Source organism: Acomys minous (assembly GCF_964271855.1).
Source record: "Acomys minous genome assembly, chromosome: 17".
NCBI lineage: Eukaryota > Metazoa > Chordata > Mammalia > Rodentia > Muridae > Acomys > Acomys minous.
The window spans coordinates 18,314,404-18,335,993 of record NC_140500.1 but is presented as its reverse complement, the minus strand read 5'-3'; the positions used below and the strand labels follow the sequence as shown (position 1 = coordinate 18,335,993).

The window sequence follows — 21,590 nt, the reverse complement described above, 5'->3', positions numbered from 1 at the left end:
TGACTTCCTGACCAGGGTGCTGACAGAACTAGTCAAGCCGAGCAATCCCCAGGCCTCCGGAATACCTCCTGCCCTTTCCCACCCTCACATGATCACCATCTACCTTGCTCCCCAACAAAGAGCCCATGGTCCTGGGGCAGCTATGGGAGGATACCCCGTGGAAAACCCTTCCATTGGTCAGCTTTCTAGGGAGCTCCCCCGAGGGGAGCAACTGTTAGACCAAGAGGTCATCAGAGCAAGAGTGGTAAGGGGGGAGGGCACCTAGCAGCATTTGAGAGACTCTGGGAACTGAGGGGTGCAAAGGGAAAGAGGAGAAGTTTTAACTGGTGTCCGGGAAGCAGGGCTGGGGGTCCGATGTGAAAGGATCTTACTTTGCCAAGGAGCAAAAAGGAAAGGCAGGCATTGTTTTGGTCTCATGGGGAAGACTATATGTAAAAAATAGAGGGGCTGGCAGAGCCCTATTGCCCCCAGAGCTGGGACTGGATTTCAGTTTAGTCAGCTGAGGAACGCTGAAGACGAACTCCCCTACAACTGACACTTGTAACTTCAGCGCCTGCTCACTTCATAGTGTGTGACACTGGAGAACTAATGTATGCTGGGCCAGCACTCCACCGCTGAACCACACCACAGCCCCGCACACACACCACAGCCCCACACATACACCACAGCCCCGCACACACACCACAGCCCAACACGTACACCACAGCCCAACACGTGACCAACGGTTTTTGTGGCTGCAATAGCTGAGATCATTTTGGGCGAAGGCATACCCTAAACCCAACGACTAATTGTTTTGTTAGAGGAGTAAGAAGAAGGCTGGAGAGATGGCTCGGTGGTTAAGAGCCCTTACTGTTCTTGCAGAGGACCCGGGTTTGGTTTCCAGCACCCACATGGCAGCTCACAACCATTGGTAACTCCAGTTCCAGGGGACATGATGCTCTTTCTGACCTATCAGGCATTGCACACGTGTGATACACAGACATACACACTCAGGCATACACACAGACACATAAAAATATATTAAATGGGTTTTTAATTTTTTTTTTTGTTTTGCCTGCATGTTCTTTCTGCATACTGTCTTCATACCAAGATCATGACCTCCCGCCAAGCTACTCCCAACTCATTTCTGTTGTTCTCAGCCAGCTGGCTTGTGGGAACTTGTCAATCACCCTATGTGCGTGTGTAAACTAAGGTGACAATCACTAAGACACTCAGTCCTCCCACACAGTGGCCCTCCAACAGCTGAAAAAGCACCTGTGCTGGATGGACTGGGAAGAGACACTCATGAATGGAAACCCAGGGGGGCAAGGGGTGGCAGCTGGCCTGCGAACCCTCTGCTCTTCTACTTTCACCAGTTGCAGAGGCCTTCTTAGACCTTTGGGTCTGCCCCCCCCACCCCCCAACATACTGTTTCAAGCACAGGGCCGTGGGGGAGGGGGTTCCGGTGAGAGCGGAAGCATGACCTAATCCTGACCCAGCAGCTGTTCTGTTTGGGTCTGTTTTTACTTTCCCAGAATCCTCTCCTCCAAAAGCCATATAGACTCATATAGAATGCTGGTCCTTCCTGTGTGGCTGCTAACGGTGGTGTTCCACACCTTAGTCACTCAAGAAGCTGAAGGGCATGGGGCGGGGGTGAGGGAGGCGTCTTCTCTGAAGGAAGGTGCAGCCCTCACAGCCTGCCTTAGAGGAGAGTTAGCTGTGTGTTCACTTCCCCACTCCGCAACATGGGTCACCCATGCCCGGCACTTACGATGCTTACCTGTGCTAGATGCATGAAGGGGGATGGGGGGGGGGCAGGGGGGTCCGTATCTCAGATGAACCCCCTTGTTTTTCCTTTCCCTTCTTTTTGTGGTACTGAGGATTAAACTCAGAGATCCACCTGCCTCTGCCTCCCAAGTGTGCGCCACCACAGCCCGGCTTTTAGCTTCTCTTGCTAAGATGCTTGGAACCCAGGACAGAAGAGAGAGCCCTATGCACCTAGTAGTAGCCACAAGGGGTCATTTGGGGGGGGGGGACCCCAAGGTTATCGTGTCTATTCCTGAGGAACTACCATCCATCCAGCTTCTGTCCAGCCCAGACAGTCTCTTACCGTACATCTTGCCTTCGTCCGACAGAATGATTTTGCGGCGGCCGCAGGGTGGGTAAATGGCCAGTGCCTCCTGAAAGCTTTGCTCGATATCGGGGCTCCACACGCCCTCTGCATCATTGTCGATGGGCTTATCCAGTGCCTGGCTCCCCCCAGAGATGCTGCTCCCCTCAGGGGAGTCCGGAGAGCTCCACTCGTTGGAGGTAATGGTGCCGGCCTTGCCCTCCAAGGCTCGGCTTGGAGGAGCACCCGTTGGACCTGTCAGAGCCAAAACAAGGCACAGTAAGAGGAACGACCATGCATGCTGCAGGACGCAGGACACCCACTTGGGGCACAGAGTGAAACATCTGGGGGGGGGGGGTTCAGGAGTCAGGGAGGCTTAGACAGGTTGTTTTCCCTCAGCAAACCAAGCTTCCAAACTGTCCAATGAGCACCAAAGACGCCTCTGGCTGAGCCAGATGCAAGCCTTTACTCCCAGCTCTCTGGAAAATATCTGAGTTTGAGGCCAGCCTGGTCTGCAAAGCTAGCTCCAGGACAGGTAGGAGCACACAAAGAAACCCTCTTTTCAAACAAACAAACACCCCTGATTGTACATCTAAGAACACACACAAGTCAGGGAAGTAGGAGACAAAGGCGTAGAGACACCAAATGAACTCTGGGCAAAAGGATCTTAAACATTATGGGGTAGGTGCAAAAGGGCAAATACCATGCAAACAGTATGCAAAATCCTCAAAATTAAAATGAGGGCTAAGGGATGGGGCCCAGTGATAGAGGCTTTGCTGAGCATACCTGAGAGTTCTCGATTCAGCACCACCAATAACAATAATAACAATCATCATCATCATCATCATCATCAATGTGATCCACCAACCCTGCTTCTTGGTATATATTCAAAAGACTTGAAAGCAGGAGCTCCTAAGAGTCACCAGTGTTCACAGCAGCACTGTTGACAACAGCAGAAAACTGGAGGGGGCCCTGCATACATCCCTACACAAACACAGAATTCGGGATGGGTATATACAACGGACCACTATTAGCACTAAAGAGTAACCCTGTCACATGCTGTAACGTGGATAAGCGTTGATGACACTACATTAAGTGGAACAAGCCAGTCATAGAAGAAAAAGACAGTATGTGTATTACACATAGAAGCTAATTTAGATTCCTAGAAATGAGGCACAATAGATGTTGCCAGGGGTTGGGAAGGGAGAAATGGGGGGGGGGGGCTGTTATCTTCCAGATACGAAGATCAGGTTGTTGTGCAATCGTGTGAAACATACTTCCTATCTAGGGCCAGTGGCCTGGAAAAAGATGGCAGGCTGCCATAGCTCAGTGCCAGACATGGGCTCAATCCCTAGGAGCACAAGAAATAATTACAGGACGGGAAGATATAGAAAAAGAAAGCAGCCGGGCGTGGTGTGCACACCTTTAATCCCAGCACTTGGGAGGCAGAGGTAGGCGGATCTTTCATTAACAGAGGAAATTTCCCTGCCAGTTGCTTCTTCGTTGTTACCTTTGCCTTGTTTGTTTGTTTGTTTTCTCGAGACAGGGTTTCTCTGCGTAGCGTTGCTGTCCTGGACTCACTTTGTAGACCAGACTAGCCTCGAACTCACATCAATCCACCTGCCTCTGCCTCTCAAGTGCTGGGACGCTTTCTTTTTTGTTTTGCCCACCCCCACCCCCACCCCGCGATGCTTTCTTTTTCTTTTATTTTTTGAGACAGGGTTTCTCTGTGTAGCCTTGGCTGTCCTGGACTCACCATGTAGACCAGGCTGACCTTGAAATCACAATGATCCTCCTGCCTCTGCCTCTTGAGTGCTGGGATTAAAGGCGTAGGCCGCCAACCACCCAAGGCTCACAGTTGAGAACTTAATAAATAAAACAATACCCCAAACAAACCTTAAAAGCATCAAGGATGAAGAAGGGCAGTTTTTTGTTTTTTTTTTTTTACTAGAGCCCACTGTGTGGGAACAGAACCCAGGCCTGCTTGCACATCCAGAAGATGCTATAGCCATGAGCTGACCCACCAGCCCAGAAATAAGTATTAAAGTAACAATGGGTTTCACCAGTAATACTAAAAGACTGAAGAAAATGTATCTCCAAACTGTTGCAAAAAGTAGCCACCACTCGGAACTCTAAGCCATGGTTCAGTGGGTAAAGCATTTGCTGTGAGTGTGAGTACCTGAGGTTGGATGCCTAGAGGCAGGTGTCGAATGATGTGGCCGTGCCCATAATCCCAGCGCCTCCACTAGAGACAAGCGGAAGAGACAGGAGAATCCGCCCCACCCCCCACCCCCCAGGCTCAGGCACTATGTTGCCTGGTGTAAGTACACAGGGACCAAGAGATTGAGACTCAGCACAGGGAGATGGTTAAGTGGATAAAAAGCACACGCTGCAGGAGCCCCCCAAACACGCTGCAGGAGCCAGAGGGCCTGAGCTTTATCCCTCAAAAGCTGGATGCTGCAGTAAACGCCTGTGGTCCCAGCACACATACAATGAGACAGGAGGCAAAAAGTTCTCTGATCTTCACATGCATCCATGGCATAAATCTACCTGCGCTCGCACACACACACACACACACACACACAGAGAGAGAGAGAGAGAGAGAGAGAGAGAGAGAGAGAGAGAGAGAGAGAGAGAATCGCATATATAAATAATCAATAAAAATAAATCATTAAAAGAAAAGATGGCTCATACTAAGAGCACTGGTAGCACTTCCAGAAGACCTGGGTTTGAATCCCAGCACCCATATGGAGCTAACAAAAATGTACAATCTGATGCCTTTTGTGTGTGGGGGGGTGTTTTCAAAACAGGCAGCCCTGGCTGTCCTGGAACTCACTCTGTATACTAGGCTGGCCTCAAACTCACAGAGATCCACCGGCCTCTACTTCCCCGAGGATTACCATACCTGGCTGATGTCTTCTTTGGGGCTGTACAGGCACTAGGTACTCCCGGGGTGCAGACACACACTCAGACCAAACACCCGTACACATAAAAGCACACGCTGCTCTTACAAAGAACCCCAGTGCAGTTCCCAGCGACCCCACACCAGATGCTCACAATAGCTTGTAACTGCGTCTCCAGGAGATCCAACATCTCTGACCTATGTGGATACCTACACTCTCCTACACAGACACACACAACTACACATAATTAAAAGCAAAATAAGTGTTTAAAAAAAGAAAAGGAAACTGTGCTGGTTAGGTTTTTTATCAATTTGACACAAACTAGGGCCATCTGGGAAGACAGAGCCTCAACTGAGAGTGAGTCCTTCAGAGCTGCCTGTACACGCGGCTGTGTGGAATTTTCTTCATTAATGTTTGATGTGGGAAGGCCCACCCCACTGTGGGTAGTGCCATCCCTGGGCAGGTGGTCCTGGAGTATATAAGCAAGCAAGCGGAGCCAGGTGGCGGTGGCGCACGCCTTTAATCCCAGCTGTCAGGAGGCAGAGGCAGGAAGATCGCTGTGAGCTCGAGGCCAGCCTGATCTACAAAGCAAGTCCAGGACAACCAAGGCTATACAGAGAAACCTTGACTTGAAAAACCTAAAAAGAAAAAATAAAGAAAGCAGGCAGAGCAAGCTGGTTAAGTAGCCCTCTTTATGGCCTCTGCATCAGCTCCTGCCTCAAGGTTCTGCCTGGAGTCCCTGCCCTGACTTCCTTCAATGATGAATTAAAACTGTAAGCTGATGCTGTTTCTTCTCCAAGTTGCTTTTGTTTGTGGGTTGTTTTTTGGTTTTTGGGTTTTTTTGTTTGTTTGTTTGTTTTTGTTTTTCAAGACAGGGTTTCTCTGTGTAACAGCTCTGGCTGTCCTTGAACTCACAGAGACCCACCTACCTGCCTCTGCCTCCCAAGAGCTGGGATTAAAGGCGTACGCCACCACCACCCAGCTTTGTTCGTAGTCTTTATCACAGCGGTAGAAACTAAGATAGGAATAGAGGAAGTATAATGAAAAACACAAACATGAGGTCTGGAGAGATGGCTCAGTGGTTAGGAGCACTGAACTGCTCTGCCAAAGGACCTAGGTTCAATTCTCAGCACCCACATGGCAGCTCACAACTGTCTGTAACTCTAAGATCGGACACCCTCACACATACATGCAAGCAAAACACCAATGCACATAAAATAAATTTCTTTTTAATTTTTGGAGCTGGGCAGTGGTGGTGCACGCCTTTAATCCCAGCACTTGGGAGGCAGAGGCAGGTGGATCTCTGTGAGTTCCAGGACAGCCTTGGTCTACACAGTGAGTTCCAGGACAGCCAGAGCTGTTACACAGAGAAACCCTACCTCAAAAAACAAACAAGTAAACAAATAAAAGAAAAAAGAAAAATTCAAACATGAAATGGACAGAGAAGATAATACACAAAGGCTGAGCAAAGTCTCTGGCAGAAACTAGAAACTGGAGGACCAACAGCTAATGCAGAAACATGCGAGGGGGCAAAGCTGCGGCCTAGCATGTGTGCATCTGAGAGCCATCACCAGCACTAAAAGAAAAAGAAACAGAGAGAGAGAGAGAGAGGGGGGGGGGGGAGAACACAAATTTACAGTATGCATAAAACCTGAGACCTTTCCACAATAGTAACTGTTTAATAAATAAATGATAAAAAGTGATAAGAGATGATTTCTTCAATCTGAGAAAGACATCTTTTGAAAGCTTAAAAGAACAGGACGCTTAGCACTCAGGAGGCAGAGGCAGGCGGACTGCTGTAAGTTCGAGATCAGCCTGGTCTACAAAGTGAGTCCAGCACAGACAAGGCTACACAGGGAAACCCTGTCTTGGGAAGGAAAAAAAAAAATCAAACCTTTGCCCCCCCCTTCCCCCCCCCCCAAAAAAAGAATGCAACGCTTGCTGAAACAGTGGAAGCAATACCTTTTAAGTTAAGGATAAGATCAAGGGCGCTCACTTTCAGCACTTCAGACACTACCCAAAGCCAGGCAGTGGTGGTACACTGGGGTGGGGCGGGGGTTGAGGGGATTGGGAATGGGTGTGGTGGGGGAGTGTGGGGGAGGGGGGCAGAGGAGGGTAGATCTCTGAGTTAAAAACCATAGGGAGTTCCAAGCCAGCCAACGCTACACAACAAGACCAAAAGATGTTTAATTTGTGAGAAAAATAACAAAACACAAATTTTATGATTTTAAAAACTTCTACAAGGGTTTTTGACAAAATCTTTAGCAAGCAGATTCTGAGATTATACAGCCAAAAATGACTCTTAAGCTCTCTGACATGCTAGCTGGCTCCGTTCCTTCCTTCTGGCTTCCGGTTGTAAAGTGGCACCGTCTGTGTGAGAACTAGGAGAGCAGAGAAGGTTCCCTTCCTACAGCAGACAGTGACTTTGTCTGAATCACATCGTCGCCCTGGACCTTGCCCATAAAACCCTGGGACCTGAGTTCCTTCTTTCTCTGCTGGCGTGTGTTTGGCACATGCTCTACACCTGGACCCCACATCTCTCCAAGTACCCCCTAGAAATAGTCAGAGAAGGATGATGCTCCCACAGTGGTCAATAGGCCCGCAGCATGGTTAGGGAGTTAAAGGGTTAACTCAGTGTGAGAGGTCTGGCAATTACAAGCACAAGGCCTTAGGTGTCATGTCCCTCCAACCCCATCAAGGGGAGGTGGAGATGCAGTCTACCAGTCAGCACTCTGGATGGGGCATTTAGTGACCATTGTTCCTGTGTGTGTGTGTGTGTGTGTGTGTGTGTGTGTGTGTGTGTGTGTGTGTGTGACCGGCCATTGTTCTTAAGCTCTGAGCCTGGAGTGTAAGCTCTGAAACCTTAAGCAGGCCTGGCAGGTGCACACAGCTTAAGCCCTAATGATGAAGATTAATATCTGATGACAGTGATTAATTAACCTTCTAATGCATGAGGCCCCATCCGTTTGGGGGTTGGTCTTGTTTTCTTCTGGAGCCATCTAGCCCTACACCATCTTACGTGACCCCACCCTGCCACAGGAGGTAGTCACTCAGCCCTTCTCCTTCTCAACATTGCCCAGAAGAACAGGCCTGAGAGAACGAGAGACCGTTTGTGCCAGACTGCCCCTGTGGGAGAGGTTTTCTGAGGCCCTGCACTCCATGTTCCCAAGATTGGGTCTGTCCCAGAGAAAGTGGGCCAGCGGGTCAAGCAAGGCCCTAGGACATGGGATTCATTGCCACAGTGAAGCCGGCCCTGGCCCTGTGTGGCTGTGGTACTCCTGGTCCCCAGTTCTGAGTGGCTGACTGCTCCCACCCTTACATTAGGCAAACTGCCCACGCAAGCCTTCCCTGTGGCCAGAAGAAGGGGCTAAGTCCAGGCCAGCCCAGAGCTGGTCCCCACTCCTCCTGCTCCTCCCTCAAGTGACCCTCCAGGGGTTGCCAGGGGAGAGGTAGAGTGGGAAACAGATGCCAATGCCATCCAGACCATGTGCTATGGTCAAAGAAATAAAAATAATCCTTGACTTGGCTCTCAGGCCCTGGCCGGGAGGCTTCTAGCTCCATCTCTGCCCCACCCAAAAGACACCAGATGTCCTGCAAAGGACAACCAGGCCCAAAGAACATGCCACTCCACCCCAAGGGCCACAGGTGCTGGCCACCGAGGAGGAATTTTTGGAAGAATCTGGAACTGGGATTGATTTAGGATCTTTCTAAGGTTCAGACACACACACACACACACACACACACACACACACACACACACACACACACACCCTCCTCGTACACAGGCCCTCCTAGAAAACAGAAGAGAAAGAATGAGAATCCGCAGGTTACACACAGAGAAGCCACCGCTGAGGGGCAGGGTGTGGGTAGAGGGAGGACCATTTGACTGAGAAAGCAACCAGACCAGATTGCCAGGGGCTGGGGTTGTAGCTCTGTGGTAGAGCATTTGCCAGCCAAGCCCTTGCTGGTTATCTCCCACAGGACCATAGCGATCTCTCAGCCCCACCTCACTCCCCCAGCCCCCAAAGCACACAGTCAGCATACAGTGCCTACAGCCTGTGATCTCCCTTGTGCTTGTCTGTTCCCGAACTGGAGAAGATGGTTATCACTCAGACATCAGTGTCTGCCCTCCTCCTGGCTCGGTGCTAGGAACTTAGGCAGTCAGCATTACCGTTAATGAGCTGACTCTGCCAAGGACTCCCTTTCTTTAGTCCAGGACAAATAACGCTGTTATTTCACAACACAGATGTTCTCCCACATACAATGGGATACATTCTGGTAAACGTACTAGTCAGTTAATAATATCCTAATGTGACGTGTGCCTGTCTCTCAGCATTCTGGGGGCTCGGGCAGGAGGATTGTCACTTTGAGACCATTTGCGTAGCCTTCATACTGATTTCTATAGTGACTGTACCAATCTACACTTCTACCAACAGTGAAGACCAGTTCCCTTTTCCCACAACCTCACCAGCATCTATAGATGCTGTTTTTGTTTTTCCAGACAGGGTTTCTCTGGGTAGCCCTGGCTGTCCTAGAATTCACTATGTAGACCAGGCTGGCCTGGAACCCATAGAGATCCACCTGCCTCTGCCTCTCCTGAGCTGGGATTAAAAGTGTGTTCTACCACCACCACCTCTACCACCACCACCCAGAAGTTATCTGACTTTATGATAGCCATTCTGATTTGGGTGTGCTGGACTCTCAAAGCCATTTTTTTTTCTATTTCCCCAATAGTTATTGAAATTAAACTTTTTTTCCCAGATTTTATTTTATGTGTATGAGTGCTGTGCCTGCATGTGTGTATGTGCACATGTGTGCTCCGTGCCTGCAAAGGTCAGAAGAGGATGCTAGATCCTCAGAACTAGAGAAACAGGTGGCTGTGAGCTGCCTGCCACGTGGGTGTGGGGAACCGAACCCCGGTCCTCTGCAAGAGCAGCCAGTGCTCTTAACCGCTGAGCCACCTCTCCAGGCCCTCAGTGGGATTTGGGTTTTTGTTTTGTTTTGTTTTGAAGTTAAAGCACTAACATGAAACTGGGTTTGTTTTGTTGTTTTTCTTTTTTGAGACAGGGTTGTAGGGAGTCACCTTGAACTACCTAACTAGCCTAGAACTCTCTGTGTAGACCAGGCTGGCCTTTACACCATAGAGATCTTCCTACCGCTGATGCCCAATGCTGGCATTAAAGGCCTGCACCTCTGAACACTACCTACATACGTTCACAGTATGGCTTTGTATATCTAATGAAATATATCCAATACCTGGATTTAGGCAATGCTGGCAACACTACGACTGCGTGACTGGCTGGACACGGGCTTACCACTGTCCCACATGACAGAAACATACGGTTGGTTTCTTACTAGCCAGGGAAAACAGCAAAATTTAAGTTTTAAGGAACAATTTCTACTGAATGTGTACCATTTCCGCATCACTGTAAACCAGAAAAATCACACGCTGACCTTTGTCCGCCGGGGACCGTCTGTGACAACTAACCCACGGGATGTCAATATGTCATCTATAACCAACGCCCACAGACTCCAATCCAAACAGGACGTGATAGAAATTGAAACTCAGAATGTTTACAAGACAAGCCTGGTGTCACGCAGAAATGAGGAAAGAGCCTGGCCACTCAGAGCACCGTGACAGACAGGATTCCCGCCTCGGGCTCTCCTCTCCAGCCACTGACTTGAAGAGATTTGGAAGTGTAGGTCAAAGGTCCAGCCACATCTCAATCCTCATTGCCTGTGGGCTTTGACACCCTGCGCCTGTTCTAGGGAACAGCCTGCTGCCTTGCAGAGACTGACGGACCAGTGACTGACTGACGCTAGGAGGGGAAAGAAACCCTGTGGTTTCCTTCTGGGAGATCCACCCTAAGCTAAGGCAGAGTGGCTGCAGCAATTCACCGCTGGGGACAGGCAGGCTGGGGTACAAACTGTCCCCTCCTGTCTTATCACAGTACAGGAATCCTCCTCTAGGCTGGCAGAACTCCTTGCATGGTTTGATGACCAAGCCAAGAAACAGCAAATCTAAACCCCAGTTGCTCTGCCCTAGTCTAGTCCAGCTGAGATCAGAGAGGCACTATTTGGGACAGGCCTGGCCCCATCTAGTACCACTGGCACCTGACTATTACCCAGCTCTGACTATTCTTACCAGAAAGACTCTATATCACAGTCCAAAAACGGAAGCAAAAATACAAGATGGGCCTGGAAACATTCGAGGAAGAGGCTTTGAGCCTTCACTAGTCTGAGCTTACCTCCAAAGAGAAAGAAAGGGCTGGAGAGATGGCTCAGTGGTTGAGAACACTGGCCGCTCTTCCAGAGGACCCAAGTTCCATTGCTAGCACCCACGTGGCAGCTCACACCTGTCTGTAACTACAGTTCCAAGGCTTCTGGCTCCCTCACATATGTAGGAAAAAACACCAATGAACATAAAATAAAATTATATATTTGAGCCGGGCAGTGGTGGCGCACGCCTTTAATCCCAGCACTCGGGAGGCAGAGGGAGGTGGATCGCTGTGAGTTCAAGGCCAGCCTGGTCTACAAAGTGAGTCCAGGACAGCCAAGGATACACAAAGAAATCCTGTCTCGAAAAACAAACAAACAAACAAAAAAATTATGTATTTGAAAAATGTATTCAAAAAATAACCAGGCAGTGGTGGTGCACACCTGTAATAGCTCTTGGGAGGCAGAGGCAAGCTGATCTCTATGAGTTCAAGGCCAGTCTGGTCTACAGAGAGACTTCCAGTACAGCCAAGGCTACGGAGAAACCCTGTCTTTAAAAAAAAAAAAAAAAGAAAGTAAAAGAAAGAAAGAAAGTGAGGCAATGCATGGTGACCCACACCTGAAATTCCAGCACTCGGCAGGCAGAAGCAGGAAGATCACAAGTTCAAAGGCAGCCTGGAGCTAGAGTGAGTTTCAGACCAGCCAGATACAGAGTGAGGCCTTGTCTCAAATCCATCTAAAAATTAATCAGCAGAGTGATGCAGATCGGTAACCTCAGCAAGAAGCTGAGACAGGAGGGCTGTCACAGGTTCAAGGGCAGCTTAGGCCACAGTGTAAGACCCAATCTCAAAATAAAATACCAAAAAGCCCAAACGTGCTGGTAGTGTGCCTGCCTGGAACCTGGCACACACAAGGCTCTAGGATCAACCCATCCCTTTAAGGAAGGAGGGAAGAGGAGAAGAGAGACAACCTCGGGCTTGTGTCAGACCCAACACCTCTTCTCCACAGCCCAGGTCTCTTCCTCCTCCCCTCTGAATCACAATCCTTCCCTGCTCAGGTCCTGCCTGCACCTCCTAACTATTCTGGTAAATCAGATTACCGTGAAAGACAGTGGGAGGAGCCAAGGTGACTCACAGGCTCAGGCCCTTGGTCCCGCCTCCAGCTTGTAGCTCACATAACATACTTCCGTGGCTTTGGTGGGCACTGCCTCCGCCTGCCACCTTTTGTCACGCCTCAGGAGTAGAGGGCCAGGGAGGGGGCTGGCAGCGCTCCCGTGGTCCTGTTCCTGATACACAAGGCAGAGAAGCCTGCAGAACTGAGTGTCTGAAGAAGATGCCTAAGATACCCGCCGCCAAGCAACACAGTTCTGCCCTGAGAGTAAATGACCTTAATACTAACTGACACTACAGGGAGCAACTTCCCAGACCCAGTCTGTGCCAAGGCCTGGACCACACACTAGACTATGTCTTCCCTCACCCCAGATACCCCTCTAAGCTAGTTGGGCCCCGCCCATTTCAGAAACTGAGACACCTCAGGGGGCGATGCTGTGCACAAGTCTCACAGTGAGTGGCTGGCTCAGCTGTGGGCTCAGCGGCTCTTCCCCACAGCAAGTGACCAAGCTTCTCTTTCATGACCAGTAGAAGGGGACATGGTCTGACCCTAGCAGGAGGGTGGCCAGCTAAGGTGGCAGCAAGTCCTTCTGTACCAGTGAGCTTTCCTAGTCTTTCTTGGTGTGAACAAAAATTCCTGAAAAGAAGTTACGTCTGGCTGGGAGCAAAAACTCCTGGAAGGACTTTCTGAGTCTGCAGAGACTGATGGACTGACTGGGATTTTATTAGTGGAGAGACCGGAATTTTGTAGGTCCAGAAGGTAATAACCTTTATTTTGGCCTAGTTTTAGCCTTCTGGAACAGCCATTCTTTGCCTCACTCTGTGTCTAAACTAACACTCCGTGATAATAAATAGAAATGGTCCCCCCCAGTTTTTCGAGACAGGGCTTCTCTGTGTAGTCCCGGCTGTCCTGAAACTCAATCTGTAGACCAGGCTGTCCTTGAACTCAGAGATCCATGAGCCTGCCCCTGCCTCCCAAGTGCTGGAAACCTCTTAGAAGCTATTAACAGAACACTAGCATCTGCCAGGCTGAGGGCTAAGAGTGTCATCACATAGCATCTTAGGCCTTAGCTCCCCCAACCTCATTGCACCTGCCTCTGTGATGTACCTACCAATGCATTTCAAATCTGCCTTGGCTTAACGGTTTTCTTCATTCTGTGAAACTGCTTCCCATGGAATTTGCAGTCACCTAATAAATCTGTGTCCCTGGGCTGTGGGTGCTCATAATGGCTCCAGAATAAACCCTCTTAATCCCTTTAAGATGAGAGCTATGGTTTTTTTCATGTGGACATCAGCAAGGGTTCTGCTACTCCCCAAGGTTTGCATGAGAAAGAAACAGACATGCCGGATGGACCTGGAGTTTTCTGGAATGAGGTGAGGAGATTGAGACCCTTGGAGGGGAAGTGACCATCAGTGACCACAGAACTGGCTGAGGTTGGGACTAGGACATCTGAGCCTGGGCTTTCTGCTTACAGTGAGCACAGCCTAGGTGCCGCTCAGTGGCTATAAGGGAATAGACTCCCAGCAAGGAAGAGGGCGGGTCCCAGCCAGAGAGGGCCAGGGAAGCCTCTCTCTTCCTAGCTGCAGTGCCCATTGCTTCCCACTGGCTTATTCAGAATTGTGTGAGGAAGGAGCACTGAGAGGTGGGAGAATCGGGCATTAAAGGTCATCGTGGGCTGCATGGGGAGTTCAAGGCCAGCACAGACTATACTATATGGAGACCTTGTATAAATAAATAAATAAATAAATAAATAAATAAATAAATAAGTAAAGGGTGTGAGCATATACTACATGGCAGGCACTGGTGACAAAGCCAAGTGAGACCGTCCTGCCTGCAGTGCCCTTCATCAGACATATACAAGGTGGAAGGAAGATCCAGAACCATCCAAAAAGATCAAGTGTAATCAGTTCACTAAATCACAGTCTTTAGTAATATCAGTGCTTTCAAACATCACCAGGGAGTGTTAACAGAAGGACCTGAGCATCTGTGGATCCTGGTACCCCCCAGGGGTTGATTTCAAGCGGAGGATGCCAAACTTTCTGAAGGTCATGTGTCTCGTATAGAATGGCGTGACATCTCCACAACCCATACATAGCCTCCTATATGTTTTAAACCGTATATTCTATGGCCATGAATTCACACTATTCCTGCCTCAGCCTCCTTCATGGCAGGGTTGCAAGCATGAGCCACCATGCCCCACTGACTGTACTATTCAAAGTGGACCCACAGCCAGTGAGAGAGCTAAGCAGGTAAAAGTGATTGTCACCAAGCATAACGACCTGAGTTCAATCCCCTGAGACCCCAATGCCCAATGTGGCAGAGGGAGAAAACCTACTCCTGCCAAGTTGTCCCCTGACCTCTACATTACACACACACACACACACACACACAGAGTTGTTATTTAGATGAATATTTCAACCGACTAGCTGAGTTGAATGAAGAAAAATTCAGACTGTAGTTAATCTTTGTTAACTGACAGAAAACAGGCAAATTATTTGCAAGAAGCCATTACTTATGTAGAAAGCAAACAAGCTATGAATTAGGACAATAAAAGCTACTATGCACACACAGAGAGGAAATATTCTCTGTAAAACACAAAACATTTACATTCCACCACCAGGCCCAGCGGTGCACACCTGGAACTCTAGCACTTGGAAACAAAGGCAGGCCGAACTGCAAGATTGAGGCCAGGCCGGGCGTGGTGGTGCATGCCTTTAATCCCAGCACTCCGAAGGGAGTCAGATGACTGTGAGTTCGAGGCCAGCCTGGTCTACAAAGCAAGTCCAAGACAGCCAAGGCTAACATGGAGAGACCCTGTCTCAAAAAAAAACAAAAAAGATTGAGGCCAGCCTAGTTTACATAATCAAGTTTCAAGCTGGCAAGGATATAGTGAGGCCTAGTCTCTAAATCAATGAAAAAACACAAATGAATAAACAGTTGTGTGTGTGTACATATATGTATATATGTGCACACACACTAACATTCTATCTTCTATAAGCTTATTTTTCTTCACTGTTTCTATGTATTTTTACGTTTTCCTGGCTGAGCTGCCACACACACGGTGTCACACCAATTAACCCTCGTCTTGATACAGCATAAGTGGTTCTTACCAAAGGCAAATTGAACAGCCCCAAGCAAGGAACTGTCTGTTCCTAAACTCAGGGAGGCTGGAATGTGCCTGAGGGAGAAAACACGTGAGCTAGCCGAGCTTCCCGCAAGCATCAGTTCTGGTGCTGCTGTGGGCCCACGGTCAGTGAATCAACAATATATATTAAGCAAGGTGTCTTGGGACAGAAGCACCCACAAAACAAGCCTATAAATTAATTGGCTGACAAAAATCTTGTGACCAGAGGCTTGTATGAATGCAACCCAGTGTTTCTCCTGTGAGTAATGGTTCGGTGTTTGTTAATTCGGTGCCTTTATAGGGCATAATTACCATGAAAAAAAAAAACCAGTGGACCAGCTGGGTGTGGTAATACAAGCCTGTAATCTCAGTCCCCAGGAAGCCAAGGAAGAAAGACACCAAGTTTACGACCAGCCTGGACCAAGTCATGAGGCCTTGTCTCAAAGAACAAACAAAGGCAGAAGATTTGGCTGTACCCAGCAAGAATAACATGTATATAAATGTACATGATGGTGTTGGGAGGGTCATCTCACAGCCAGTGTGCTAGGTGAGCTACCTGCAGGAAGATTCCAGAATACTCCAAAGGTGGAAACAGCTCAAGTGTCCATGAGCAGATGAATAAACAAAATATGGCTTGTCCACAGGATGGGATAGTATCCGGTCAGAAAAAGGAATACAGTTCTGATACATGCCCAGCATGGATGCCCTGTGAACAGATTCTACTTAGTAGAATAAGCCGGGCACAGAAATTTGCCCCACCCACCTCTTGGCCACTTACAAGAAGTACTCACAACAGTCAAATTCAGAGGCAGAAAGTAAAAGAGCTGGGAGGAGGGAAACCAGTGGTTATTTTTTTTGGTTCAGAGATTCTGTGGGGATGAAAAAGTTGTGGAAACGGACGATGGTGATGATTGTACAAGTTGTGAATATGCGTAAGGCCATAAAACTGCAGACATAAAAGGAGTTATGATGACAGGCTGTCGAGGCGGCTCAGCGGTAAAGAACAGACGTTGCTGTTGCAGAGAAGCCAGGCTTGGTTCCCAGCACCCACTTGGAGGTTCACAACCATCTGTCGCTCCACTTCCCGGGGATCTGACATCCTCTTCTGGCCTCCAGGAGGTATGGCACAAGCTTGGGGCACAGACATATATTCCAGCAATCCCAGTGCTTAGGGGACTGAGGCAGGAGCATTGCAAGTTGCAGGCCAGCCTATGAAACTCAGCCTGAGCCACTCCCATGTACTCAAGCACACCTGCGATTGCACACGCCTTTAGCCCAGGGCTCAGAAGGCAGATCTCAGTGAGTTCAAGGTGCCTTTGTCTACACAGTGAGACACACACTCTCTCAAACTGGTCCCCAAGAAGAGCCCAAGGCAGCAAAATGCCCTAAGAGCTCTTAGCCAGCCTGACCTGAGCCACACTTCGAGTTCTAGTCCATCTTGGATTTCACAATATCTCAAAAGAAAGGGGTGAGGGGAGAACTATGAAAGTCATTTTACGTGAGTATATTTGCTTGACTAATTGAGGTACTGGGGATCAAACCCAGCGCCTCATACACGTTGGGCCAGTGTTACATCCCCAATCCTCCTTTTCTCTTGTGAGAAAGGCTTTTTTTTTTTTTTTTGAGAGAGAGGGTTTCTCTGGCTGTCCTGGAGTCACTTTGTAGACCAGGATGGCCTCAAACTCATGGAGATCCAGCCTCTGCCTCCCAAGTGCTGGGATTAAAGGCGAGTGCCACCACATCCAGCGTGAGATAGGCTCCTGCTGACCTCAAATTCATTATAAATCCCAGGAAAGCATTGAACTTGTGATCCTCCAGACCCCGGTTCTCTGAATTACAGAGCTGCACCACCAGGCCTGGCCTGTTATATTTTACCATAAGAACTGTTTGTTTGAGACACGGTTTTGTGATATATAGTCCAGGCTGGCTTCAAACCTATGATGTTTTTGCCTCGGTCCTCACACTCTGGTGCTGCCATCACAGACCTGTACCTCCACATCTCTCTATTCCTGAGCATTTAAAAGTCACTAAAAGCCAGACAAGGTGGCACATACCTTTAATCCCAGAAGGCAGAGGCAGGGTAGCTATGAGTTCAAGGCCAGCCTGGTCTACATAGCATGTTCAAAGTCGGAAAGGGTTACACAGTGAGACCCTGAAGAAAAAGGAAGAAAAAAGAAGAGACTGGAAGAAAAAAAAAGATGTGACAGAGGAGAAGGCACTTCAGCGGACCTGGTGCAAAGTACAAATGACAAAGAAACGTCGCCTGTTTGTAGTTGGAAATGAAATTGACCAAACAAGAACGTTTCCTGTCAGTCGGGGGTGGACGGGTTCCTGGAGAACAGAGGAAGGAGGAGGAGTGGGGTTAAGAAAACACTCCACAAAAGTGGACTGGCCTGGGCCGGGCCAGCAACTCAGCCAGAAAAAAACTAACCCCAGTATGACTTTCAAAAGATCAGGCTGGGGCTGGAGAGATGGCTCGGTGGTTAAGAGCACTACCTGCTCTTCCAAAAGACCTGGGTTCAATTCCCAGCACCCACATGGCAGCTCACAACTGTCTGTAACTCCAAGACCTGACACTTTCACACTAATGTACAGAGATTAAAATTTAAAAAAAAAAAAAAAAGATCAGGCTGGCTTGTTGGAGATGGGAAGGGGACCTGAGAGAGAGAGAGAGAGAGAGAGAGAGAGAGAGAGAGAGAGAGAGAGAGAGAGAGAGTGTCTGGGCTGTGGATTGGTGGATTAGCATCCGCCTTTCAAGAAGCTGGTCTCCATCCCAGCAATGCAGAGATAGGATCAAGCCAAACCTAGGTGTCCCTGGGCCTAAAGTTACTGCTGAACACTTACTTGGCTTTCATGCTGCCTTCAATTAGAATCTAGTATACTTAAAGAAGCTTCCAGAGTTCGTGCCAGCTATGTGGCTGCTCAGCTCCTTGAATGTCTGCTTGCCTAGTGTCCGCCACACACCGAGTTTGACCTTAGCATCAAAATCTGCAGCCAGATGTAGTGACTTTTGCCTGTCATCCCAGCACTCTGCGGACTGAGGCCGGAAGCATGCCCCAAAGTCAAGACCACTGGGCTACAGTATGGGACTATGTGTCAAACAAGACAAAACAAGGTGGGTGTGGTGGCACACACCTTTAATCCCAGCACTCGGGAGGCAGAGGCAGGTGGATCGCTGTGAGTTCCGAGGCTAGCCAAGGCTAAAACAGAGACAAACATACTTTCCCAGCCTAGGGTATTGCTCAGTGGTAGAGTGCTTACCTGGCTGTGTGTACCCAGTGCCCACTGACATGCAGGACAATGACCACACCTTGCTCTTCACAAGATGGAATTTCAGGAGCAGGAGTGAGCTTGGGAGGAAAGATACGCTGGGACAAAAAGAGCCTGGCCAGGGTAGAGGAGCCACTGGGCAGAGACTCAGCTCTTACAGGACGTCTCTGAACCTTACAAACTAACCAGGCCCCAAGTGATGAGAATTCAGTTGACACCCCAGCTGGGTGTGCTGGCCTGCTGGTAGTTCCAGCTACTCAGATGAGACCCAGGTCTCTAAAACAAACAAGCCAATAAATAAACAAATGCGAATACCTCAGAACCTTGGTGGGGAGGGAACATGCGGGCTGTTGCCTTTGAGGTTACAGCATCGATGCGGGGAGGAGGGACCAGGGAGGGGGAGGCTGTGTGTGTGAATCAGGAGGACAGAAAGGGAGATAAGTAAGTGGGTGGGGAGGCACCTGGGGAAGGAAATCAGGGGAGGAGCCTCACATGTGAGCAACAAGAGTCCTAAGAAACTGAGGGGCTGGGGCTCAGCCTGAGTGAGGCTGGGTGAGGTCACCCTGCTCAGCTCAGCATCCCTCTGCTCTTCCGGAAGCTGGGGAGCCTGACCCCCATGCTAGCCTTTCCAACCAGCTGAGCCGTGGGGGTCTGCAGACCTGTCCCTAACACCTCCAGGAAGTGGGTCACAGCGACTGGCTTCCACACCCCTCCACCCCTCCCTCTCTCGGTCTGGCCCCCTCCCCCTGGAGCAGGGAATGAAGCCGTGATGACGAAACATGGTTTTACGCCCCTGCGAGCAGGTTACGGAAGGAAAAAGAATTAAGAGTCAAGCTCAGGTTTCCTGGAGACTGCTGGGTCTCTGGAAGCTGACACTTGCCCCCTTTGAGCTCCAGTGGCCCCATTTGCAAAAAGAAAAGGTCAAGACAGTGGAATAGTATTCAGCGATGAAAAGAGGGATTTGCTATCAAGCCATGAAAAGGCGTTCATAACGCGAAGTGGAAGAAGAGTCTGAAAAAGCAAGTCTGATCTCAACTCTCCTTCTAGAAAGGACGGGGGGTGGGGTGCTAGAGATATGGCTCTGTAAGTGACAACACCTGCTGGGCAAACACGAGAACCCAGGTTTTGGAACCCAGCACACATATGTGGCCACACACTTGCACCTCCCATGCAGGAGGGGAGGGGAAACCTTTAGGGCTTGCTGGCCACCAGCCTAACACCAGGCTCAGAAAGATTCTGTCTCAAGGGAATAAAGTGAGGCGGGATAGAGCAGGACACATGACATTCTTTTTTTCTGGCAGCCACCACACAGAAACAGTGAGAGAAAAAGAAAAAGAAAAAAGCAAAGAGAGAGGTCAGAGGTTATCTGGGGTTGGAAGAAAAGATGAAAAGGATTTTTAAGGCCGTGGAGTTATCCTGCACAATACTGCCTTGGCTAGTACATGCTGTTATGCGGGTACCAGGGCCCACAGTGAGCCCTTCTGGGAACTACAGGCAACACCAGCTCAATTATAAAACAGACACCACACTGACTTGAGATATTACTAGTCAAAGAAACTGGGGGAAGGAGGTATAAATCTAGGAACTCTGTGGTTTCTCCTGGATTCTTCTATAAACTCCAAATGGATACATATTTAAGATTTCATAAAGTAGTCCAGGTCAGCCAAGGCTACATACACAGAGAAACCCTGTCTCGGGGAAAAAAAAGTGCACTCCCGCACACATGGATGCAGGTGCCCTCAGTGGGTGTCAGATGCCCTGGAGCTGGAATTAAGAGGGGATTGTGAGCTGCCTGACAGGGGGCAGGGTGGGAAATAAACTCAGGTTCTCTGAACACACAATTTAACCACTGAGCCATCTCCCCAGACCCCGCAAACTTCTATTTTTAAATCTAGTTAATGGGCGTGGTGGTGCACACACCTTTAATCCCAGCACTCAGGAGACACAGAAGCAAGTAGATCTCTGTGAGTTTGAGGCCAGCCTGGTCAAGAGAGTGTTCCAGGCCAACCACAGCTCAACCATGAAGGGGGGGGGGGGGTCCATTTAGGGCCAGAGAGATGGTTCAGTGGGTAAAAGCACCTGCCACCAAGCCTGACAATTTGAGTTCAGTCTCCAGGATTAACATAGTGGAAAAAGAGAAGGGAACTCCTGAAAGTTGTTGGCTCCATCCACATGTGTGCTTTGGCATTCTCTCTTACACACACACACACACACACACACACACACACACACACACACACACACTTAATTTTAAAGCCAGGCGGTGGTGGCACATGCCTTTAATCCCTTACTCGGGAGGCAGAGGCAGGCAGATGGAAAGCAAGTGTCCTAGACAGCCACGGCTCAACAGAGAAACCCTGTCTCGAACAAAAAAAAACTGCCCCAGAAAAGTTCAGTTCTCACCCACAGGAGAAGGCAGCTCTCACTTTTGCCAGACAGACCCTGGGGGCTGACCATGGAATCTCACCAGGTGCCAGTCCCCTGGGGCAGATACAGCACATCCAAAGGTGTATTTCCCCAGCCTTAGGGCTGGACTGACCCTCAACCACTCTACAGATATACAGGGTTACTTTTGCCCATCCAGGACCTGACACTAGGAGTTCTGATGCCCTCACTAAGGTCAAGGTCTTTATGCTCTCTGAGAAGAGAAGTGTTTCTACCATGCAGACAGGGCCAATCTCCCAGCACACAGGAAGGCAAGCGGGCAGGCCCAACTCTAGAAGACAGCATCCACACAGCCTCTGTCATTTTCCACAGAAATGTCTCAGAGCCACTGAGATAACAATTGAAGACAAGAGACATTCTAGACTGAGGTCACCAAAGCAGAGGAACCACCCTGACCCAGAAAATGCGCCTCTGCCTCAGCTACACACCCAGC

The 21,590-nt window shown here is 49.3% G+C and overlaps 1 protein-coding gene across 1 annotated transcript in view; it reads right to left on the bottom strand.

Annotated features, from left to right (window-relative positions):
- Nucleotides 1-21,590, bottom strand: part of TEAD4 (TEA domain transcription factor 4) — a gene marked incomplete at its 5' end in the record, with an annotated part of 79,833 nt that overhangs the window by 43,120 nt on the left and 15,123 nt on the right. Inside the window, one exon of the mRNA XM_084765296.1 lies at nt 2,090-2,344. Within this exon, the coding sequence (XP_084621422.1) occupies nt 2,090-2,344 (255 nt within the window). The remainder of the gene's footprint in view (nt 1-2,089; nt 2,345-21,590) is intronic.